The 18,392-nt window shown below is 42.8% G+C and overlaps 2 protein-coding genes across 4 annotated transcripts in view; both read left to right on the forward strand.

Moving 5' to 3' along the window:
- Positions 1–7,587, forward strand: part of LOC105200742 — a 116,461-nt gene extending 108,874 nt beyond the window's left edge. For 2 of the 3 annotated variants that reach the window (XM_039446258.1, XM_039446259.1), the window contains 4 exons: positions 4,390–4,926; positions 5,022–6,296; positions 6,407–6,496; positions 6,937–7,587. In XM_039446258.1, coding sequence (XP_039302192.1) covers positions 4,424–4,926; positions 5,022–6,296; positions 6,407–6,496; positions 6,937–7,501 — 2,433 coding nt within the window. In that variant the 5' untranslated portion in view covers positions 4,390–4,423 and the 3' untranslated portion in view covers positions 7,502–7,587. The remainder of the gene's footprint in view (positions 1–4,389; positions 4,927–5,021; positions 6,297–6,406; positions 6,497–6,936) is intronic. The other variant, XM_039446260.1, reaches the window with a different exon arrangement.
- A 7,676-nt stretch (positions 7,588–15,263) lies between these two features.
- LOC120357022 (NAD kinase 2, mitochondrial-like) lies at positions 15,264–18,127 on the forward strand. Its single transcript, XM_039446262.1, has 5 exons — positions 15,264–15,545; positions 15,736–16,062; positions 17,300–17,384; positions 17,450–17,708; positions 17,843–18,127. Exons 1-5 carry the CDS (start codon positions 15,292–15,294, stop codon positions 18,064–18,066), a joined length of 1,149 nt encoding a protein of 382 aa, XP_039302196.1. The 5' UTR covers positions 15,264–15,291; the 3' UTR covers positions 18,067–18,127.
- The last annotated feature ends 265 nt before the right edge of the window (positions 18,128–18,392 follow it).

The raw sequence follows: 18,392 nt of genomic DNA on the forward strand, positions 1-18,392 counted from the left end.
CGCTAGATCGGGTCTAGGTAATTACTCGAACACCACCGGTTCATATCCCACCCCACGGAATCAGCTATCCCTCTTCGGCCTTCCGATGCGTTGCACCAAACCCTCTACACTGAGTCCTCCACGCGCGACGCCGTCGATGGTACCAATTCGATTGATTGGTTAACATGTCTAGTTCACCTCCAGTCTGGTCTTGATTATCTATCTCTCAACCCTATTCGCAGCTTATCGAATCCCTCAAACCGTTTTCTCCTTCCGCACTGCTCGCGTCCCCTCTCCGCTGTACACCGTCTCATTCAAATTGCCGTATTAAATCCCCTCTTTCGACCACGTGCAACTTTTTCCCTCTTGCCGCGCACTAATACGTCATATCGGGGTAAAAGTCGCGCGTTTTACGTGCACCTACGTAATTGAATTATCCCTATAACCCGTCGTTCACAGCGCGGCTCGATGGCAACCCCTCTTTCGCTCCTAACAGCAATCTACGTCGAATTCTTCTCTTTGCAGTAATTTACTAAATCTCCTTGGTCGGAATTGTGATCGTCGTTCATTTAATATCGCTCCCGGGCTCGCGGGAAATATAGTTTTCAATTTGTGTATTTTAACTCGCAGTAGACCGAAGTTTCTTGCTGATAACGAATTAATGACTTTTTCCGTTGCTCCGCGGCGAAATATTCCGCAAAGTTTTCAACCTGGCTGAACGATATACGACAGATACAATAAGTATTGTGTACATGGTGCGTCTGAATTATTTTTTACTCGATTCATTATAGTCATTATTTGAATCACTTTTTATATATTATAAATAAAAGATACTTAATTGCCCGTTCATGTTGAGACATGTGTATGTGCAGTGTATAAGCAAGCGCGATCAGTTTAATCTTTTCTTGCCGACCGTATTTCGCAGGACCTTAGGGACGTTGAGGGACGCGGGTTTATTTCCCAAGAGGGAAGCGGGCTTTTTTTCGCAGTCCGACTGTCGCTATTACCCCGAGACGTAAGGGCGGCGACCTCTCTAGTGGCCAAAAATTTCGAGATCGCAAACTTTTATCGTAAACTTTGATGGGATTTCTATCGAGGCGACGCGAAACGTATTTCGCACAATCGTAAACCGTTTCTTGCGTAATGCCTCTCCAAACTTTAAAAGGGGATTTTGTTGCATACTTCCACTTTGAAAGCGTTCGCGACGCTTTATACATTTTGATAGAACGCTATTAGTACAGCGAAATGAGAAAAGAAAACGTGGTCTGCAATACTATAATTTTTTGTATTTTTTTTTTTTTTTTTTTTTTTATTAAACGTGAAAAAGATTTGATTAGCAAACAATGAAATATCGCGGGATACAGATCGATTTTATCGCGAGTCGTTTTGCATATATCCTCGCATTTCCGATATTCAATCTCACCGTAAAGAGAAGTTTTGTCACTCGACAGGTGGAGACACTCTCAAAATCGTTCTGAAGTGCGACGGAAAATGATACGCCAGGTCGACGCCTACCGATGTATGCGTCGTCGTGAAAGAAGAGCGAACGATGTCGCGATTCTTCTCGCGTCTCTTATCGCGCCTGAGTGCCAAAGAGGAGCAACTTCGCACGTCGACTAACAACGTAGCTACGTGCATGAGCTGCTATTGAAGCGCAAGAGAGAGACATAATGCTCGCCACTTAGACGGAGTTGCCTTATGGCCAGATAATCGGAAGGGTGTCTGGTGTCTCAAGAGCTCTCCTCACAAGCTGTGCTGCGCATCGTGCGAATGCGTCCCCGCATAATTTGTTAAAAAATGGAAAAGTCTTCCACTCACTTATGCATATGCATGCGCGAGTGTATTGCGGCACTCGCCACCGATATACATCGCGATATCAGGGGATCTGTTGCAAACGAAACTTGGACAACGACGGCATTTCATCTACGAAATCGTATATAAAAATGTAAACGTAATTGTGTATTATTAAACGCGCGAATTGATATTGCATATATTCGTGTATAGATTACACATACGCAAATTTATATTTCATTTTACGCAAAATCTAAAATATATGATCAATAGGCTATCATGAGTCTCACACACACACGTGATAGGTACATACACAGCATGAAATATTTTATTGCAAAAACGGAAGCGAGAAACGAATACCTGCGGCCGTGGCGGCGCGTATTTCATAGTGTATCCGCTCGTAAAACCCTCGAAAACTAATTTGAAAAGTGTTCCGGCCTTTTTCAATGTTCCAACTTTTACGCGCTTCGTTTAAATACGTAATAAAGGCACGTATCCACTTTCACTTCGGTAGCCCCTATAAATCCATAGCGATCGTTATGCATCACCCATCGCCGGAAGTACATTATCCTTAAATAGGGGGGCGGAGGATTTTGATTCGCCATATGCCTGTCTCATGGTCATATCATTGGTAGAACGAAGACAAGGGTACGTACTCCTTGCAAGATTGAAAGGCGGCAGTGGATTACCTTTGCGAAATACGCGAGGATTCTGCGGACCGCGCTGATCCCTATCAAGGGACATGGGATACAATCTCTTTCACTTTCTAAAAAATATTATAGCCGAAGGCTTTTACTAAGCTAACAAAGGAAAAAGAGAGAGAGAGAGAGAAGAATTATATCTTCTTGATCTTCAGTCCTAACGACCCTAATCCTAAGAGCATCTGCACTCTAAATTAGGCTACTTTAGAGGGTGCAAAATGTTCTAACGGGCAGATTTGCAAATACATACAGGGGTGGAAATGTATAATACCTATGAACTTTTCGGGATGGCGGAGGGTGCGCGAAAATAGAAATTTTCAGATAAGGTATCTCGCGACCCTTGAAAGTTCGTCAGTGTCACACGTTTCCAATCCGCGATATGAGAGAGGGGACGAGCGAGAGGGCGAAAGAGAGTGAAGAGCCGGCTGGAAATAGCGGCGGCAACAGGGAGAGCCTGGAATTTCGCAAAATTTAAGCCTGCCGACATCCATCACTGCGCACGACAGTCCTCCCGTCGCTTCAACGTCAGCCTGCGTCGCTCTTTTTGGGTCTGCCAGAGCACGCGAGTCGGTACATGCATGCATACGTAAAGCCGCAATAGCTGTAACACGACGTAAAATCCGTCGTACGGCCGGAAAATCGTGGCGCGAAGTGACGGCGACAATGTCGTTCGATCTTAAGCGATAAACGACCAGCGACATGATACTTATTATTCTCCAGTTTGCATTACGTATTGCAATTCAAATTTTACATCATCATCTTTCGGTTCTTTTCTTGGTTTTCGAAATAGATCAATCCACGTCGGTGCATCAAGAAAAGTTACCTTCGTTATTTTAACGAATGAAAAGACGATACACCGCGCCACACGCAAAGCTTCGCGGGGAAAAAGATACACGCCACACGCGTGCGGCATAAAGCCTATAACGATCCTTTACAAATATAGCCACTGCGGGCAGGTCGATTGCAACTGACAGTCAAATTACAAAAGCGCGTATTACATTTTACGCCGGCTTTCAACCTGATACGTACCGTCGGATTATACCGACGTAAATAATGGAAAATTGCAACATTCGCGGAAAAAATGTATTTCGCCGCATGCCAGAACCACACTAGCACGTCGTAAAAATGGAGTGCTCGCTGCACTGTCTAAATGTAAATTTTTTTTTACGAATTTTTCGCGTTTAGCGCACACACGTCTCACGCATTAGTCGTTTCGATCATGTCGAAACGGGATCATTGTGTCACAAAATTTATCGAGAACATTTAAATTCGATAATTTATTTTCTTTTCTAGCGAGAGAAAGCGTACCAAATGAGGATTTTAAATTGTAGATATCGCGATAAAGCGAAAGAGAAGCAGCGAAACGGATGGCAGGCGGTATGCAGCGTCAAGCCCATTCGCTCCGTTGTTTCCGAAAGCCTTGACCAAGTAACCAAACTTTCGACGTCAGGATCGCGGCAACTAACCTCACTAAATTCAAAATTTACTAGTGTATATTCCAATTCGGTAAATTTACATTTCAATGGCCTACTCGCTGGCGAACGACATTCCGTCCACCACGTAAGAGAGAACAATATAATTTCACGGTATAATGCGGCAATAATGCAGCAGCGTAATACAATAGCGTATGGCAATCACTACTTAATTTAGCGTACATGACAATTACTACTTAATTATCGTTTAAGCACGAGTTTGCGTCGACACGCGATCCCGTAATTCTACGCCTTTGCCGCGATTCTCTGTTCAGCCATTATTCATTCGCACTATTTCCAATCTGTATTACAGATTTTGCGAATAATTATCGCTGTGATCATTCAATCGTCTAATTATCGAGTAACAATTCGATACCATAATTATAATACATATTATAATCATAATACATATTATAATTATATAATTGTAATCCGTTTGTTCGCAGCCATGTTGAGCAGCTTATTCGACCGGAAATCTCGATGGTCGAGTTACCGCCGTTACCGGCGGATTTGCTGCGAGCTGAAAACGAAACTCGCGTATGCGAAAATAGCCCGCTCTTATTGTATCCCGACGCAACGTATAACGTCCGCGATTTTATATCGCGAGAAGACAACGAGTCACTGGATAAAAGTTATGGAGACGGTTCTCGGAATGAAATATGCGCCTTTAAATTGGATCAGGGGAAGATTGATGAGCTCGCAAACGATTACCGCGCTGAAACGTGCGTATCTTTCAGCCGCGAAAGCGCGATACAAAAGGAATCTTGCGAGGAAGCGGTCAAGAGTGATGGTACTCCCTCAAGGAACGAAGATGAATCTCGATGCAAATCGAATCGTAGGAGAAAAACACGTCGCAGGTTGCCCGACGGAGTTATCATAGATCTTAGCAATGATGTTTGCGGCACTTCTCGCGGCGGCATGAGAATCAGCGTTATTTCCATGAATAATTTGGTACCCGACATGAAATTTGTCGCAACGCCAAAGTATGGAGATTTTCATTTAAATGCAATAGATAAAGATAGATATTTAAATATTTTGCAAATTCTTCGAAAACCCCATGCACGCTAATCTTTTTCAGGAAACAATATTCGACAACGTGGAATTCTAGTTTGAGGAACAAAGCGATGAAGAAAATGATCGACAATTCTATATTGACCGTGCTCTGTGGAGAAAATTGCAGCGAAAGAAAGAAAAGTCGAAGATCGAGGAAACGCAGATATAAAAATTTTTCGAGAAAATCATTGAATAACGTAATACGTAGAAATGCTAATACGACTGACAATGTATCAAAGAAATTTGAAAATATTGAAGTAAACGAACAGCGAGAATTACACGTTGAAAATAATATGCAATCGCTTTGTACGTCCAACGAGATTTTTGGCTCAACGCAATGCTGTCATCATGATAATACGCTGGTTGATATTGATAACGCCCGATATCCAATATCGAACACAGAGCAAACATGTGTCGGCGCGAGAAAACATATCGTAAACTACTGCTGCTCGATTTTTAATGACAAGCATCAAGAATATCACATTTGTGATCGGGAGGATTACAATGCAGATAGTTCCGATTTCAATGCGGAGATGCAAGCTGATTGGACAGTCGAGTGCTTTCATCCCGAATACACCCGCGCGAAGGGATGTCGATGTTTCTATGACTCGAGCGAGTGCGATCCCGATGTAAATATGCAACGCGACTGTTGCTCCCTGACGTCGCGAATGGTAAGACTGTTTGAGAATTCTCCTCTTCCGAGGAAGCATCAAAGAGAAGAGGTCGAGCGACTCGGATCAGACGGGCTCTGGACGGATATCGCGCCTGAATTCGCAACGAAAGCCGATGAATATTTGCCAGATGGAGTCGAACGGTGCATGAACTGCGAGGCGAACAAAGGAAGTTCGACGAGCACGATCCTGATACCGAGCGTGCTCGCCGAACCCGGCAGCGGAAGCGTCGCCGATCTGCGCGATTCGCTCCCCTCGCTCCACGTGTCTCGATGTGAAATTGATACGCGTCCCGGAAAGCACGACGGGTGGACGATGGCGACAACGACGGCGGCGAAGAGAGACGACGATCGGTCGTATAAATCAGATTCGCTGAAAGCCGCCGACACGTGGGACACACGCGCGCGGAGAGACAACTGTATCGAGTGGCGTTGCGCGGGCCGCGTTGTCGCGGAATCGTCGCGTCCCGGGGAAAAAGGCGGATCCACCCACGAAGTGGATTCGGAGTGGAAACGGAGCTCCATTGAAACTGACGCCCAACAATTGGATTACAAATGGAAGAGAAGAATCGCGACCGTAGACGCCGGTACACACGCGAGGGTGGATTTCAAAAGAAAACGTGATTCCAGGTGAGAGTCGATTTGAATGAGATATGGCCGCACGATAAAGGAGCCGCGATGCTTTTTCCCTCGCTATATCTCTCTTTCTCTCGTTACCTAACGCCGACTATGTCTAACAGATATAAATCGGAAGAGGCGATTCGTGTCCAATTGAGCGAAAGCGCGGAGATAAGGAAGCGCGAGGAGAGCCTGGAAATGGTCGAGGCAACGTTAGTCCCCCGCCTGATTTTGGCGTTGCAGCATACATCTATTTCCGATAAATAGAATTCTCTATTTATCTACTTTTCTCACGTCTATACCGCTTTCAAAGTTGCTCTCGTATATCTCAGAGAGAATCCTAACTACATTCCGGTTTTATACAACATTTATATATATACACGATGCAGCATTTGATTATTATTTTTTTACGTGAAATAACATTTCGGAGTTTAATAAAACGTATATCTGACTCTCTTCGCGAGTTCGACTGATATAGTTAAAATATTTTTTTTCGAAACATTAACAGTAGTTATTTCTGTTACATATTTTGAGCTATTGCGTTTTTTTTTCTTCAATTCTTTAATCAGTCCAAAATCTATTTTTCTTTTAAATCAAAGTAATAAACAGCATGTTAAAAGCGAGTAACAAAGTTTCCACGAATGTTTCGCAGGTCACAAACGAGAAGTGACAATACAAACGCTGACGACAAACGTCGCGAGACACGCGATTACTCTCTTTGGACGAGTTTACAGATGGGCAAAATTTGGTCGCAAGTGCACGACGCGTGGAAGAACGTCGTAAAGCTCGCTACTACGAGCGTCGGCCGTGTTGTGAAGGATGCTGCACCTCAATCGGAATGTTCGCAGAGAAATCCCGTCGAAGTGGCTGACGTGACGCTCGTCGAAAGCTCATCCCCGTGCGCCGACGAAATATGCGGTGAAACGTGTCGTAAAAATTTAATGCGCTCGAAGAGCGAAAAAAAAACGGAGGCGCGTCTAGAACGCACAATCGGGGACGTGGGAAAATATCGCTGGGATACAGAAGCACCGATGCGGGAAGACTCGCGGGTCATTGCGCCTTCTCACCGCGATATGCGGAAGCACGCGTGCAAAAACGCCGAAAAAGAAAAGGAAGAGTCGTATATAACTTACAGCGGTACGATTAATAGTGATCCATTTCCTACGCATCTACCTGTTGCACTGACAGAGTCATCGAAACTTGCAACTTATATTTAATGAGCAACATGCATCGGATCAACTTAAAAAATATACGTAACATTTTTTTTAAGGAAATATTTTTTTTTTATAGAAACGATAACGCAACAACGAAATATTTGGTTTTTTTTTTACAATCTTTCACTGCTTTTCAATTTTGTCGGATTTTTTTCGTCATCTCTTTGTACCTGCATCTCTCTCCAAATACGTGGACCATAAATATTGCGCTGCAAAATGTATTTTTTACTTCGGCTAAATAAAATCGAAAAAAAAATGATAGAGAAATTCTTTAATTTTATAAATACATACGTTTGCAGATTTGCGATTGAACGCAAATTAACAAATTCTGTTTTATTATAATACCCCGTGATAATCTTTCTCTTTGAAAATTTTCAAATTTATACAGACTGAAACACAAAGGATATTTATATTCCAATTTTACATTAACCTTTACGCGAGAATTTGCATTTAGATACGAATGCTTGTGCAATATTCAATATCATAAAACATTCTCTCGTTTGCCGTGTATATAAATTTCTTGCCTTTGATATAGAAATAATAATTGCTCTTCTAGAATATGAACGTGACAGGTATCGGAATATCGCAGAATTCCCATCACGCAGCGGAACGCATAGCCACATTGAGGATGTACATTCTCGATCCCGTTTGAGTGAGTCCTTCACGTATCTTGAGAAACCTACGTACTCGAAACGCCGCAGCAGAGGTGGTAGCGATGATAACCGAGATTTTGCGAGAGGCGCGGATAAGCAGAAATCTATGCAACGTACTTACGAAGAAGCAAGCTTCATTAGGCGTAATCAGAATTCTCAAAAATGCATATGTTCCGACAGGACACAAGAGACGCTCGTGTATTGCACCGATCGGAGTATGCAGCACGTGGCCTGTTACGAACTATCTGTAACTACTGACCACCAAGCGATTCGCGCGGACGTTCCGGCTGGCTCGCGATATAATTCGTTACATCATGAATCTCAATCGACGAACGTATCTTCTCCGGAAGGTAACGGACGAGTGAAAACACCCACGACGCCTGAACAAACAAGATCTCGCGAGAAAACGGAAACGCGTGAGAGTATCGAGGATGCGACCGGGGTGGAAACCGAAAGGAGTTTTACATTGGCGTTCGCGGATGCAACGGTATCCTCAACGGAATCGAACCTCACGATTCACTCATCGCAAAATAATCCGGACGATCCGACGGCATCGACTTCCAAGTGGGAGTCGCCTGCTTCCTCGGGAAGAAATCTTGAAGAGAGTCGCGCTTCCAGAACGCCGTTCTGCGCGACGGCGATCAAGTTCTGGAGGAGGCGATTGTCCGTCCGTAATAAAACCACCGCGCCTGTGCTTAAATGGAGCAGAAAGAGCATCGGAAGAAAGGAGCTATCAAGCACGGCCGCCACTACTTACGACAGCGGAGTGAAGATTACGCAAATAGAGCCGTCTACTGTGCAAACCGCTCAAGAAGGCAATAAGAGGCGGGCCTATGTAAACGTTCAAGTGCAAACACCTGACGCGTTTGTTACGAGGATTTTATCAGAGCTCCTTCTCAGCGAGAAGAAGAGAAGGGTGTTGATGAGCATAATACTACAATCGGAATCGGACCACGACAGCAGAGAGGCAGAAACGCAAACGTCATTAAATGACGTTACTTCCGGAAGGATCAATATGTTTAGCTATCCGGACAAATATCCTCCAGGTGCGATCACATCGAAGACCGTGCAATGTTTCGTGTGCGATAAGCCAGATTGTTACGAAATAAAACATTCGGATAACTCGATCTCTTTAGAAGAGGCGATAATCGCAGAGTATCCAGAAACGTCTGAATTGAATGATCACTTGGCGGAACGAAAAACAGATATTAAAATTCCTCCATAATTCACGCTTGGGAAATTTTTTGAATAAAGCCATTTATATAAATAAATATGTTTGTCATAATGAATAAATTATTATTTTAAGCAGCAATATTGAAATTTGAAGTTTGTCAGAGTTTGGGTATGAATGAATCGAATCACTTCGAGGTATCGAGAAATTCGCAGTTTCAGTTCAATTAAATTTTAGTAACCTCACATTTTCACGTGTTTTCAAATTTGTATCTGTTCTTATCTATGTCATATCAAAAATGTAACGTACTCATCCTGCCGAAATTTATGTCCGAAATTTTAATAATCAACAACAATAGAAACAAAGAAGATAATTATGAACCTTGTCTGAAAATTACAAAGTTTAAATGGAGTTAAAGTTGCAAAATAATTTTCTTACTCATGAAGCAAAATTGCAATTTAAACTTGTTCAATAATAACAAATTTAATTCAACATATTCAATATTAGCAATATTAATGTGGTGAAACTATGTTCTACAACATTAATATTATTATGCATGTCAAATAAACAAATTAGCACAGCAAGCATGGCAAATAACAGAAACGAAATCGTTTATTCTGGCACAAATAGTGACACAAATTCTGACACTAAACAAACAGATGGTTTCATTTATTGCGATGTTCCAAACGCAACTAACGAAGGTTTACCAATGTCAGAAAGTCGTAAGTCTTTTTACAAAGTACTGACGTATTTAATAAGCTCCACTATACAAAAAATACAAAGCAGAAGAAAGAAGTTTAATAAAAGAAAGCAAAGTGTCAGTACGCCGTGTAAATCAGTAGAAACATGTATTTCACTCTCATCATCTGTAGACAGTATAATTAAACCCGATGCAAAAACTGTTGCCAGGACCAAGCGGAAAATAATTGACACCTACGCTACACAATACAACAAAGTTTTTGATAAAGTAACATACGAAAATCTTCCAGACGCCGTAGAGCAACTTGTTCACTGCGCGTCTTATCGATATGCGGAATACGCAGCGAAGCATGTGGATAACGCCGTTCCGGAACGTGGCTGCGGTCTGCTATGCATTGGCACCGGGACTCAAAGTGATATTGTGGATGGGGAATTCAGTTTGGAGACAAGCTCTGACGCTTTCGCCAGAGCATGCGAAAAGAGGCGGCACGCGGACTTTATTCTCGAGAAAATTGCAAAAGTCTCCGACGCTTTGACGGAGACAGTCGGAGCGAGTCGCGATTTCGCGAAAGAGCAGACGGCTTCGATTCTCGCGTCCGTATCGGTGACGTCGGCGGGATATAAGATGGGAGGGGATGAAGAAACATTTGAGAGCACGAAACCATTAATATCTTCGGTCATCCACGCGGAAGAAGAACCAACTGCTGCAGCGGTAGCAGATGCTGCAGTGACCGTAATGCAACCAGAGACGCTCACGGATACGCTAGTAACTCCTTCAAGCTACTTTATACCAGACTTACGACACTTTTTGGCATGCTCGGATAAATCGCTGGACGCTCCGGATATCCGAGTAATTCCATCGGTAAACCTAAGAAAGATTAAACATACGCGAACGGTATCGATCATGTTTCCGGAAGGAGATGATCTTCGAGATATCGCTGTTAATAAAAACAAGAAAAAGAAAGAGGAAAAATCACTGAAAATTTCTCTACAATCAACGTCAGACAAATGTCTTCTTGCTGTTGAGAGGACAAGTTACGGTACTGTAATTGTAAATTGTATACCGAAGCTAAAAAAGTGTACTTCCAAAGCTTTAGGTTTTTATAAGCCAAAAGATATTCAGACCGATGTTGCGAGACGAGAAGCTATCATAAAAGGTGATATCACTGATTACGCTAAAACTGCACAGATAGAAACGCTCGCACAAATAGCCAAGGATATTCAGGTTGATGCTGCGAGTCAAGAAGCTACTATCGTAAAGGATGATATCATTGATTCCTCTGAAATTGCACCGATAAAAGAAACACCTACACAAATAGTCAAGGATATTCAGATTGATGCTGCATGTCAAGAAGCTACTATCGTAAAAGACGATATCATTGATTCATGTGAAATTGTACAGGTAGGAGAAACGCCCACACAAATAGTCAAGGATATTCCTAAAAAATCTATGCCATTCAAGCAATCAAAATATCGAGCCAAATATCGCGTTAAGGATTCATGTGTGATGAAAGAAAAATCGCTGGAATCTAAAGAAATATCCAAGGACTCGGACAAAATTTTGAAATACACGTGTCTCTCTTTCCCTTTGCCCAAAACGATTTCTAGATCTTTTAAATGCTCCGAAAGATCGGCAATGGAATTGTGGCAAGATTATCAAAGTAGATTGTCAAGATGTTTACAGCCAATAAAATATTGCGAAGATTCAATATTGAGCAACATTTATCTCGAAAGATCCAGATATCACGGTCATCCAGACATTCGGTTTAGCCTGTGCTCGCAGAACTGTGAACCTGATACTACTTTAAGCCACGCTCATTGCCGTCATTCGCAAGATTCATGTGCAACCAAACACCGTGCCTGCTGTCATTCGCTGATTGACAGCCACGCCTCGTCCAGATATTGTAACGTCAATGCGGACTACACGAAACATAGGATGACATTTGAAAATTCATTATGTACCAATGCGTATTGTAAAAGCGATGCAAAATATTGTTATCCTCATCTAAATAGTATTGACAATGCTCGAACGGGATATTATCATTACAATGACAGTTGTCCAATATGGAACAACAATCAACAGTGTGGAAGGGATCGATCATATTACTGGACAAAGGGAAATTTATATTTCACGCATCCGATGGACATTGGAGCATTTGTTACGATATAATTCATATTGACAATGGCAACATATGATATTTAACGTCGCTAAATAATTTGAAATCAATCGTATCCGATACATAAAATTAAAGTGTCGCTTTTTTATCGCTGTATAATTTTTTATGAGATTTACGATGCAAGGCCGGACGATGTTACGACGGGGACTGAGCAAATTAAAATGGATAAATACGCGACGTAATCTGTACCGCAGCACGTGACGTGCGTCAATCCTAATTATACTGCCTACTACATACTAATTTCAGTTATTAACCCGAATGTGCGAATAGCCATAAAGTTTTGCGTTCTGTCCATCGCGCGCGTGTATATTAATAATTAAAATTAATAACGCTAAATGTAGTTGTGATATACGTGTGACAGTCGTCGCATTGATGTTGGATGACAAGACAGTGTATCGTGCAATATATTAATGGGGATAGAGTGATTATGTGTTTGCATTAGCAGTTTATATAACTCATTATGACGATTGGTTTATGATTACTCATTAACGACAAACAGCTCGAACAACATTTCGAGAAACGACAAAAATCAATAGAAATACTTCTGTGTCACAAGAGAATGCTTATTATGGAAAAATTGCCAGTCACAAAAGGATCGAAACAAACTAACTTTATCTGATAGTTTTTTCATCTGCTCTCTTGCGAAGCTACTTAATACCAGCGGAAATATCCACGGACAAGAAGAAACCGCCGCAAACATGGAAGACCGTTCTCGCAAGAAACGCCAAACAGTGTCGAAAAGAGCTTGCGGATAGTCGGAGAACTTTGCATCAACGGGTCCCGACGGGGACGTCGCCGTATCCTTAAGCGGCCTTCGCGGTTGGCGATTGCGGCGGAAGGAATTTCGCGCAAGTTCGTTGCGAAGTTTCTTGGTAACCGGATGCAACAGCCGAAAACCTCTGCTCTGGAAAGCGAAAGCATATTTGTGCGGCGTGTTTCCTCGTTACTTATTCACGCGCGATTAGAAAGGTAATTCGCGCTAATTCGTTCGTTTCTTTCTCTTCAATAAAAATTAATTTTAATGAAAAGTAATGGAAAATGAAGAAAAACAAAGTTTTCAACTAAGAATTTATTGTTTAAAAGTTTACAAAGATAATTATTTATTTACGTGTTTGAAATTTCTCGTACGGTCAAGCATTCAAGGTATCGACAAAGCAATTCGAGAGGATCTCGCATCTCGAGCAGCCTTTGTACTAGAGGTACATCAAGACTGAAACTTCGTCGAAGTTCATGGCAATCTACTCGGCAAACTCTCTAGGTGACCGATATAAGAGGAGCGTCGAAGCCACTCAAGGAACAAATGCATCGTAAACCGCACAGGCAGCGTTAGGACATGCTTGCCGCTGTCATAAGCGTTCCGGTCGTATAACAGGTAGCTTTATGCAGTGGCAAGACTTAACGTCCTGGTGGATGCATCAGACAGGCGGCGTCGAAAGATTTACTATTCAACTTCGACGTCGTACGGTAGGAAACTTTGGCCGCGAGGCAGAGGAAGTGCGATATCCTTCGACAGAACGACGCACCATGCGCCGCCTTTCACGCTAAGTACCGCATTCGAGAACGCTGATGTCGACGACGACACTGGAGGTTACCGGAACGAAGTTGCTCTACAGGCGACGATAATGACAACGTAGAAGGCGAGGAACCGGCGGGGGACTGCAACCGCGTTGAATCGCGCGCGAAGTAACAGCGAGGAAACTTACTATAGTAACGTCAAGCTTCACGAAGACCACGAAGGCAGACTTCCTCGATAGCAGATCCCGGTGTAGAAGAGTCGAGGAGGGTGCGAAGGGTCTCATAATGCTCCTCGACGTCTCTATCCGTCGCCTTATCACGCTAAGTTGATTAAACACAGGCGACAACACGCGTCTCCTCCTCCGCCTGCAACCCCTGTTGTTGTTGTTGTTGTTACTGTTGTGCCTGTGTGCCATCGGCTTGCAACCCCCGGCCGTGCCGTGCCGTACCGTACCGTGCCGTGGCATCCACCTCTGCTCTGACCCATCTCCGTGCAATCTGCCGCCGTGTAATCCGCCGGCGTGTAAACCACCCTCGTGTAAACCGTCTCCGTGTAAATCACTGCCCTGTCCAGCGGCCTGTCCGCCGCCGCCCTTGTACGACACGTCTCCGTGTTCAACGTCTTTGGACCGTCCAATTCCGACCAAGAACTAGTTCCCGTGTTCCAGGCAGCTCCATGTTCGATAGTCCCGTACCATTCGCGTGAAACACGCGCTTACTCGCAATGAAAGACGAGACTACGTCAATGACGGTGAAAGGGCTGCTCGTTAATTTGGCTAAAGTTAAACGCGAATTGTTGTCGCGGAGAGATCTTCCTTGCGAGTGAGTTATACGACTTAACAATCTCATCCTTACAGTGTACAATGCTTTATAGTTGTTTATAACGTAATTATAATGCAGCTTTGTTTCTATTTTGTTTAAATATTTTTAATAATATTAATTAAGATTATATTTCTTCTTTTTTCTCAGCTTAATTTCAATACTTTATTATTAATATTTCAATTATGCCAATTTATGTTGAATTTTATTATTTAATTACCTTTCCTGGCTTGTTTCAAACCAGAATAAATTTCTTTATTTATCTATTTAGATTTTCTATCTAATATACATGTAGAAGTTTCATAAAATCACGTACTTAAATCTTGTTAATATATTGAATATAAATGCTGGACCTGCAAAAGACTTTTTTTTCTTGCGGAAGATGTCGCGGTCAATCGTGCGGAAAGCCCGATATATAGTTGGGCAACTAAACGGGCTGCTTACCGAGAAACATTAGCTTGGAATACTGCGGCGTTGAAAATCCGAGTTGTTAAGGGCGTTACTAATGTGATTCATCGTTTTAAAGATTCTACGTTCGCTGCACGTTCCAGAAATTAATAAATGAAACGGTTTCCCCAATGTAATTAGCGAATTTATCGCTTCCAAAAACACGCAATTTACTTGGTTAAGCAGGATGCTTATAATTTTTGTTCGTAAACCGTCAATGTTTTCTTAAACATAATGACAATTATCATAACCTAATCCAATTAATCTGGATTAACATTGGAAAATTATCACGTGGTACATGATAAGTTAAAGATGAGACTGTTAAATTGTTTACTAGACAATTGGCGTTGGCCGAAACGCGTGCTCGCCATCTCGAAGCTACCCGCCTTCGAATTCCTGAAATCCACGCATCCCGAATGGTCGAATAATCAGCTATTGAATTGGTTGAGAAAACAAAGTATAGATCCCGACGAGATTCTCGCGGAATATCATCGGCAGCTTGCCTGCGAGAAAGAACTTGCGCGCGTTCTACGTAATCTCGACGTCAGTTATCGAATTATGAAAAGGTAATGGTCTTTATGAACGAGTTACTTTGTAAGTTAACGAACCTGCCGTTACTGTAGGGCTTTTTCTTTTCGCAGTAGAAAATCCATAATTTCCCGAGGTCGATGCACCAATTTATGACGGAAATTACAAACGATATTGTTAATTAACTAAATTCAAAGGACTAAATTGAATTTATCTGATCGAATACAGAATAGGCGATGCGAGTAAATGCGTAGATTGGGCCGACTTGGTGATCGCAATTGGCGGAGACGGCACCTTTCTCTTGGCCTCGAAGCTGATAACGAACAATACGACGCCGATATTCGGCATTAATCCGCATCCCGGAACTAGCAATACCTTCGGACTGCCGATCGAGCATCAGGCGGACATAGAAGAGCTATTTGAGAAATTGCGTGCGGGTGATTACACCGTCTTGATGAGAAGTCGCATACGTACAACAATGACAGGCGAAGGGCTCTATCGACAGCCCTTTCACGTGCACGAAAAGAGTCGCATAGAAGGCGAGAAGAGAGTCGAGTAAGTTGATTGGTTTCTAATTTATTTTTCTTTGGTATAGTACAAACGATTTACATAACTATTTCCGCTCCGTCAGCCGTATCTTATTTAAAAAAAAAAACTTGCGTCGAAACAAATCTTTCTTTTAAGGAAAATCTCCATGCCATAATATCATTTATCTTTTCTTACCTTTTCTCGCGCAAGATTGTATTTCACATTTTATCTACAAAATTTCTTTAGTATTTCTCTCGGAGAGAAAGTCGTCATCTTTTCACTTGAGTCGTGAAAGCGAGTTGAAGTACGTTATAGAATAATAGTATTAATAAATCAGGTGTGCCAAAGCGAATAAAGTCACATAAGGCGGAAAAGGCCTTACGCGAGGCAAGGCAAGCGTCTCCCCTTTATTCGTGGGTGCCTGAAAGGGAAGTTTCTTCTTAGTGGCATTAACGTGACACAAAAAGATAAACGGTTGAATGCTTTTTGATAGCCGGAGAATGGTTTTGTGCGAGCACGGCTGCATAGCGAAATGAGAAGTAACAAGGTTGACAGGGTGGAGACCCACGCGTTTCGCCGCCGCGTGCGGAAAACCGGCGCGAGAAATGTACCGTGTAATTCCGTTAGCCCGCGTAGATAAAGAGAGAGAGAGAGAGAGAGAGAGAGAGAGAGAGAAAGAGAGAAACGTTAAGGCGCCGCGCCGGTCGCGAGAGAATGACGTTCCGCGCTAAACTTTTATTTACCGGCTACTCCCATGGCGCAGTCTAAAGTTGAAATAAGCAGCTGGTATCGCCTACCGCCTGGTGCGCCTTCGCGAGGACGTTGCAGTGCGTCTTCATTGCCCGACCCGGCCCGGTCCTCACCTCGCAACCCAAGTTTCGAACTACAGCTTATGCGCGTTATAACTTCGGTAGTTATAACTTGTAAATTACAAGGCTCGCGTAGTTACGACTTGCGCAAGGAGGCGCGTAACTTCTGGATTCACGCGAATTTTACGGGGTGACGCGATGCGGTGAAGCATCTTAAACTCGTATCTATTGATTGACTCGGGAAAAAAAAGGAAAGAGGGATTAATTCGACGATTAGATTCAATTTGACATTTCCGGGGAAAACGATTTAACCGTCGCGCACTTGATATTTCATTACATCTCCGTGTAATCTCTCTTTCACTCGTGAACTCGCTCTCGCGTCCCATTAATTCCTTTCGAGTTTCACGACGGCGACGTCTTTCCAAAGGCGCGCTAAACAAATGAAATCTTCGCAGCGCACTCATGAGATCCACTCAGAGGAAAATAGCGGATGCCCTGCAGCCCCGCCGGAGAATTTTACCTTGGCTGGCATTAAACGAGGTTACATGACGTAAACCGTTTCTACGCCGGAGTGCCGATCGATAACACTCATCACGCACTTCCAGGTGTTCATGGCCGAATGTTTGGCGTCGAGACCGATCATGCTGGCGATTCAGGCCGATGACGAGGACGAGTTCGTGACTCGTTCCTCGGGTATCTGCGTCTGCACGGGCTCAGGTTCTCGCTCCTGGTTTAGGATGATGAATTTGCAAACCGCCGAAACCGTTCAAACGCTCGTAGCCATGGCAACTGGTAAGCAACTCAACGAGAAAGAAACCTGCCAAGTGTTGCACAAGTATCACAGTAACCTTCTATTCCCACCAGGTAGCGACTACTATAAAATCCAAGTATCTTGAGAATCTTTAATGTCATCATTGAGTCATTGAAGATTAACAACGATACTCGACTGATCATATTATGAACTGTTACCTCTGAAATATCGTATGTTTGCATTGCAGAAAATTCGAGAATGGCATATATGATATATGAGATATTTCGAAATTCGCTCTGGCCAGATCTTATTTCGGATAAGCGAATGTGTTGCAGAATCAAAGTTAAATCGATGGGCTTCGACGCTGGCCTCGTTCTAGATGGCAGCGAGTCTTTACCTTTCAACGATGGCAGTACCGCGTCCTTCGAAATTCGATCTGAATATTCATTGAAAAATATCATCTTGCGATAAATGTCACACGTAGTTATTGTAACTCCACCCCCATTGCGCAATAAAGCTAATTCACTCGTTAGTAATTGCTCTCCTTGGTACGATAGGTCGATTATACAAAAGGTTCTTTTAACTCAGCTCTTAATCGAACAGAAGCAAAGGGATAACTTCTTTCGGCATGTACTAAATCTCGGGTAACGTAAGACTGACATGAATTGAAAAATCTCCTCGACCCTATAGATTAATTTTTTCTTTTATCTATCGGCAGTGGCCATTAACCAGGAATATACATTTTGCCAAAAAAATGAGGCAACTCTTTATATATATATATATATATATATATATAT

The sequence above is a fragment of the Solenopsis invicta genome, chromosome 2, assembly GCF_016802725.1.
Source record: "Solenopsis invicta isolate M01_SB chromosome 2, UNIL_Sinv_3.0, whole genome shotgun sequence".
NCBI classification, from domain to species: domain Eukaryota; kingdom Metazoa; phylum Arthropoda; class Insecta; order Hymenoptera; family Formicidae; genus Solenopsis; species Solenopsis invicta.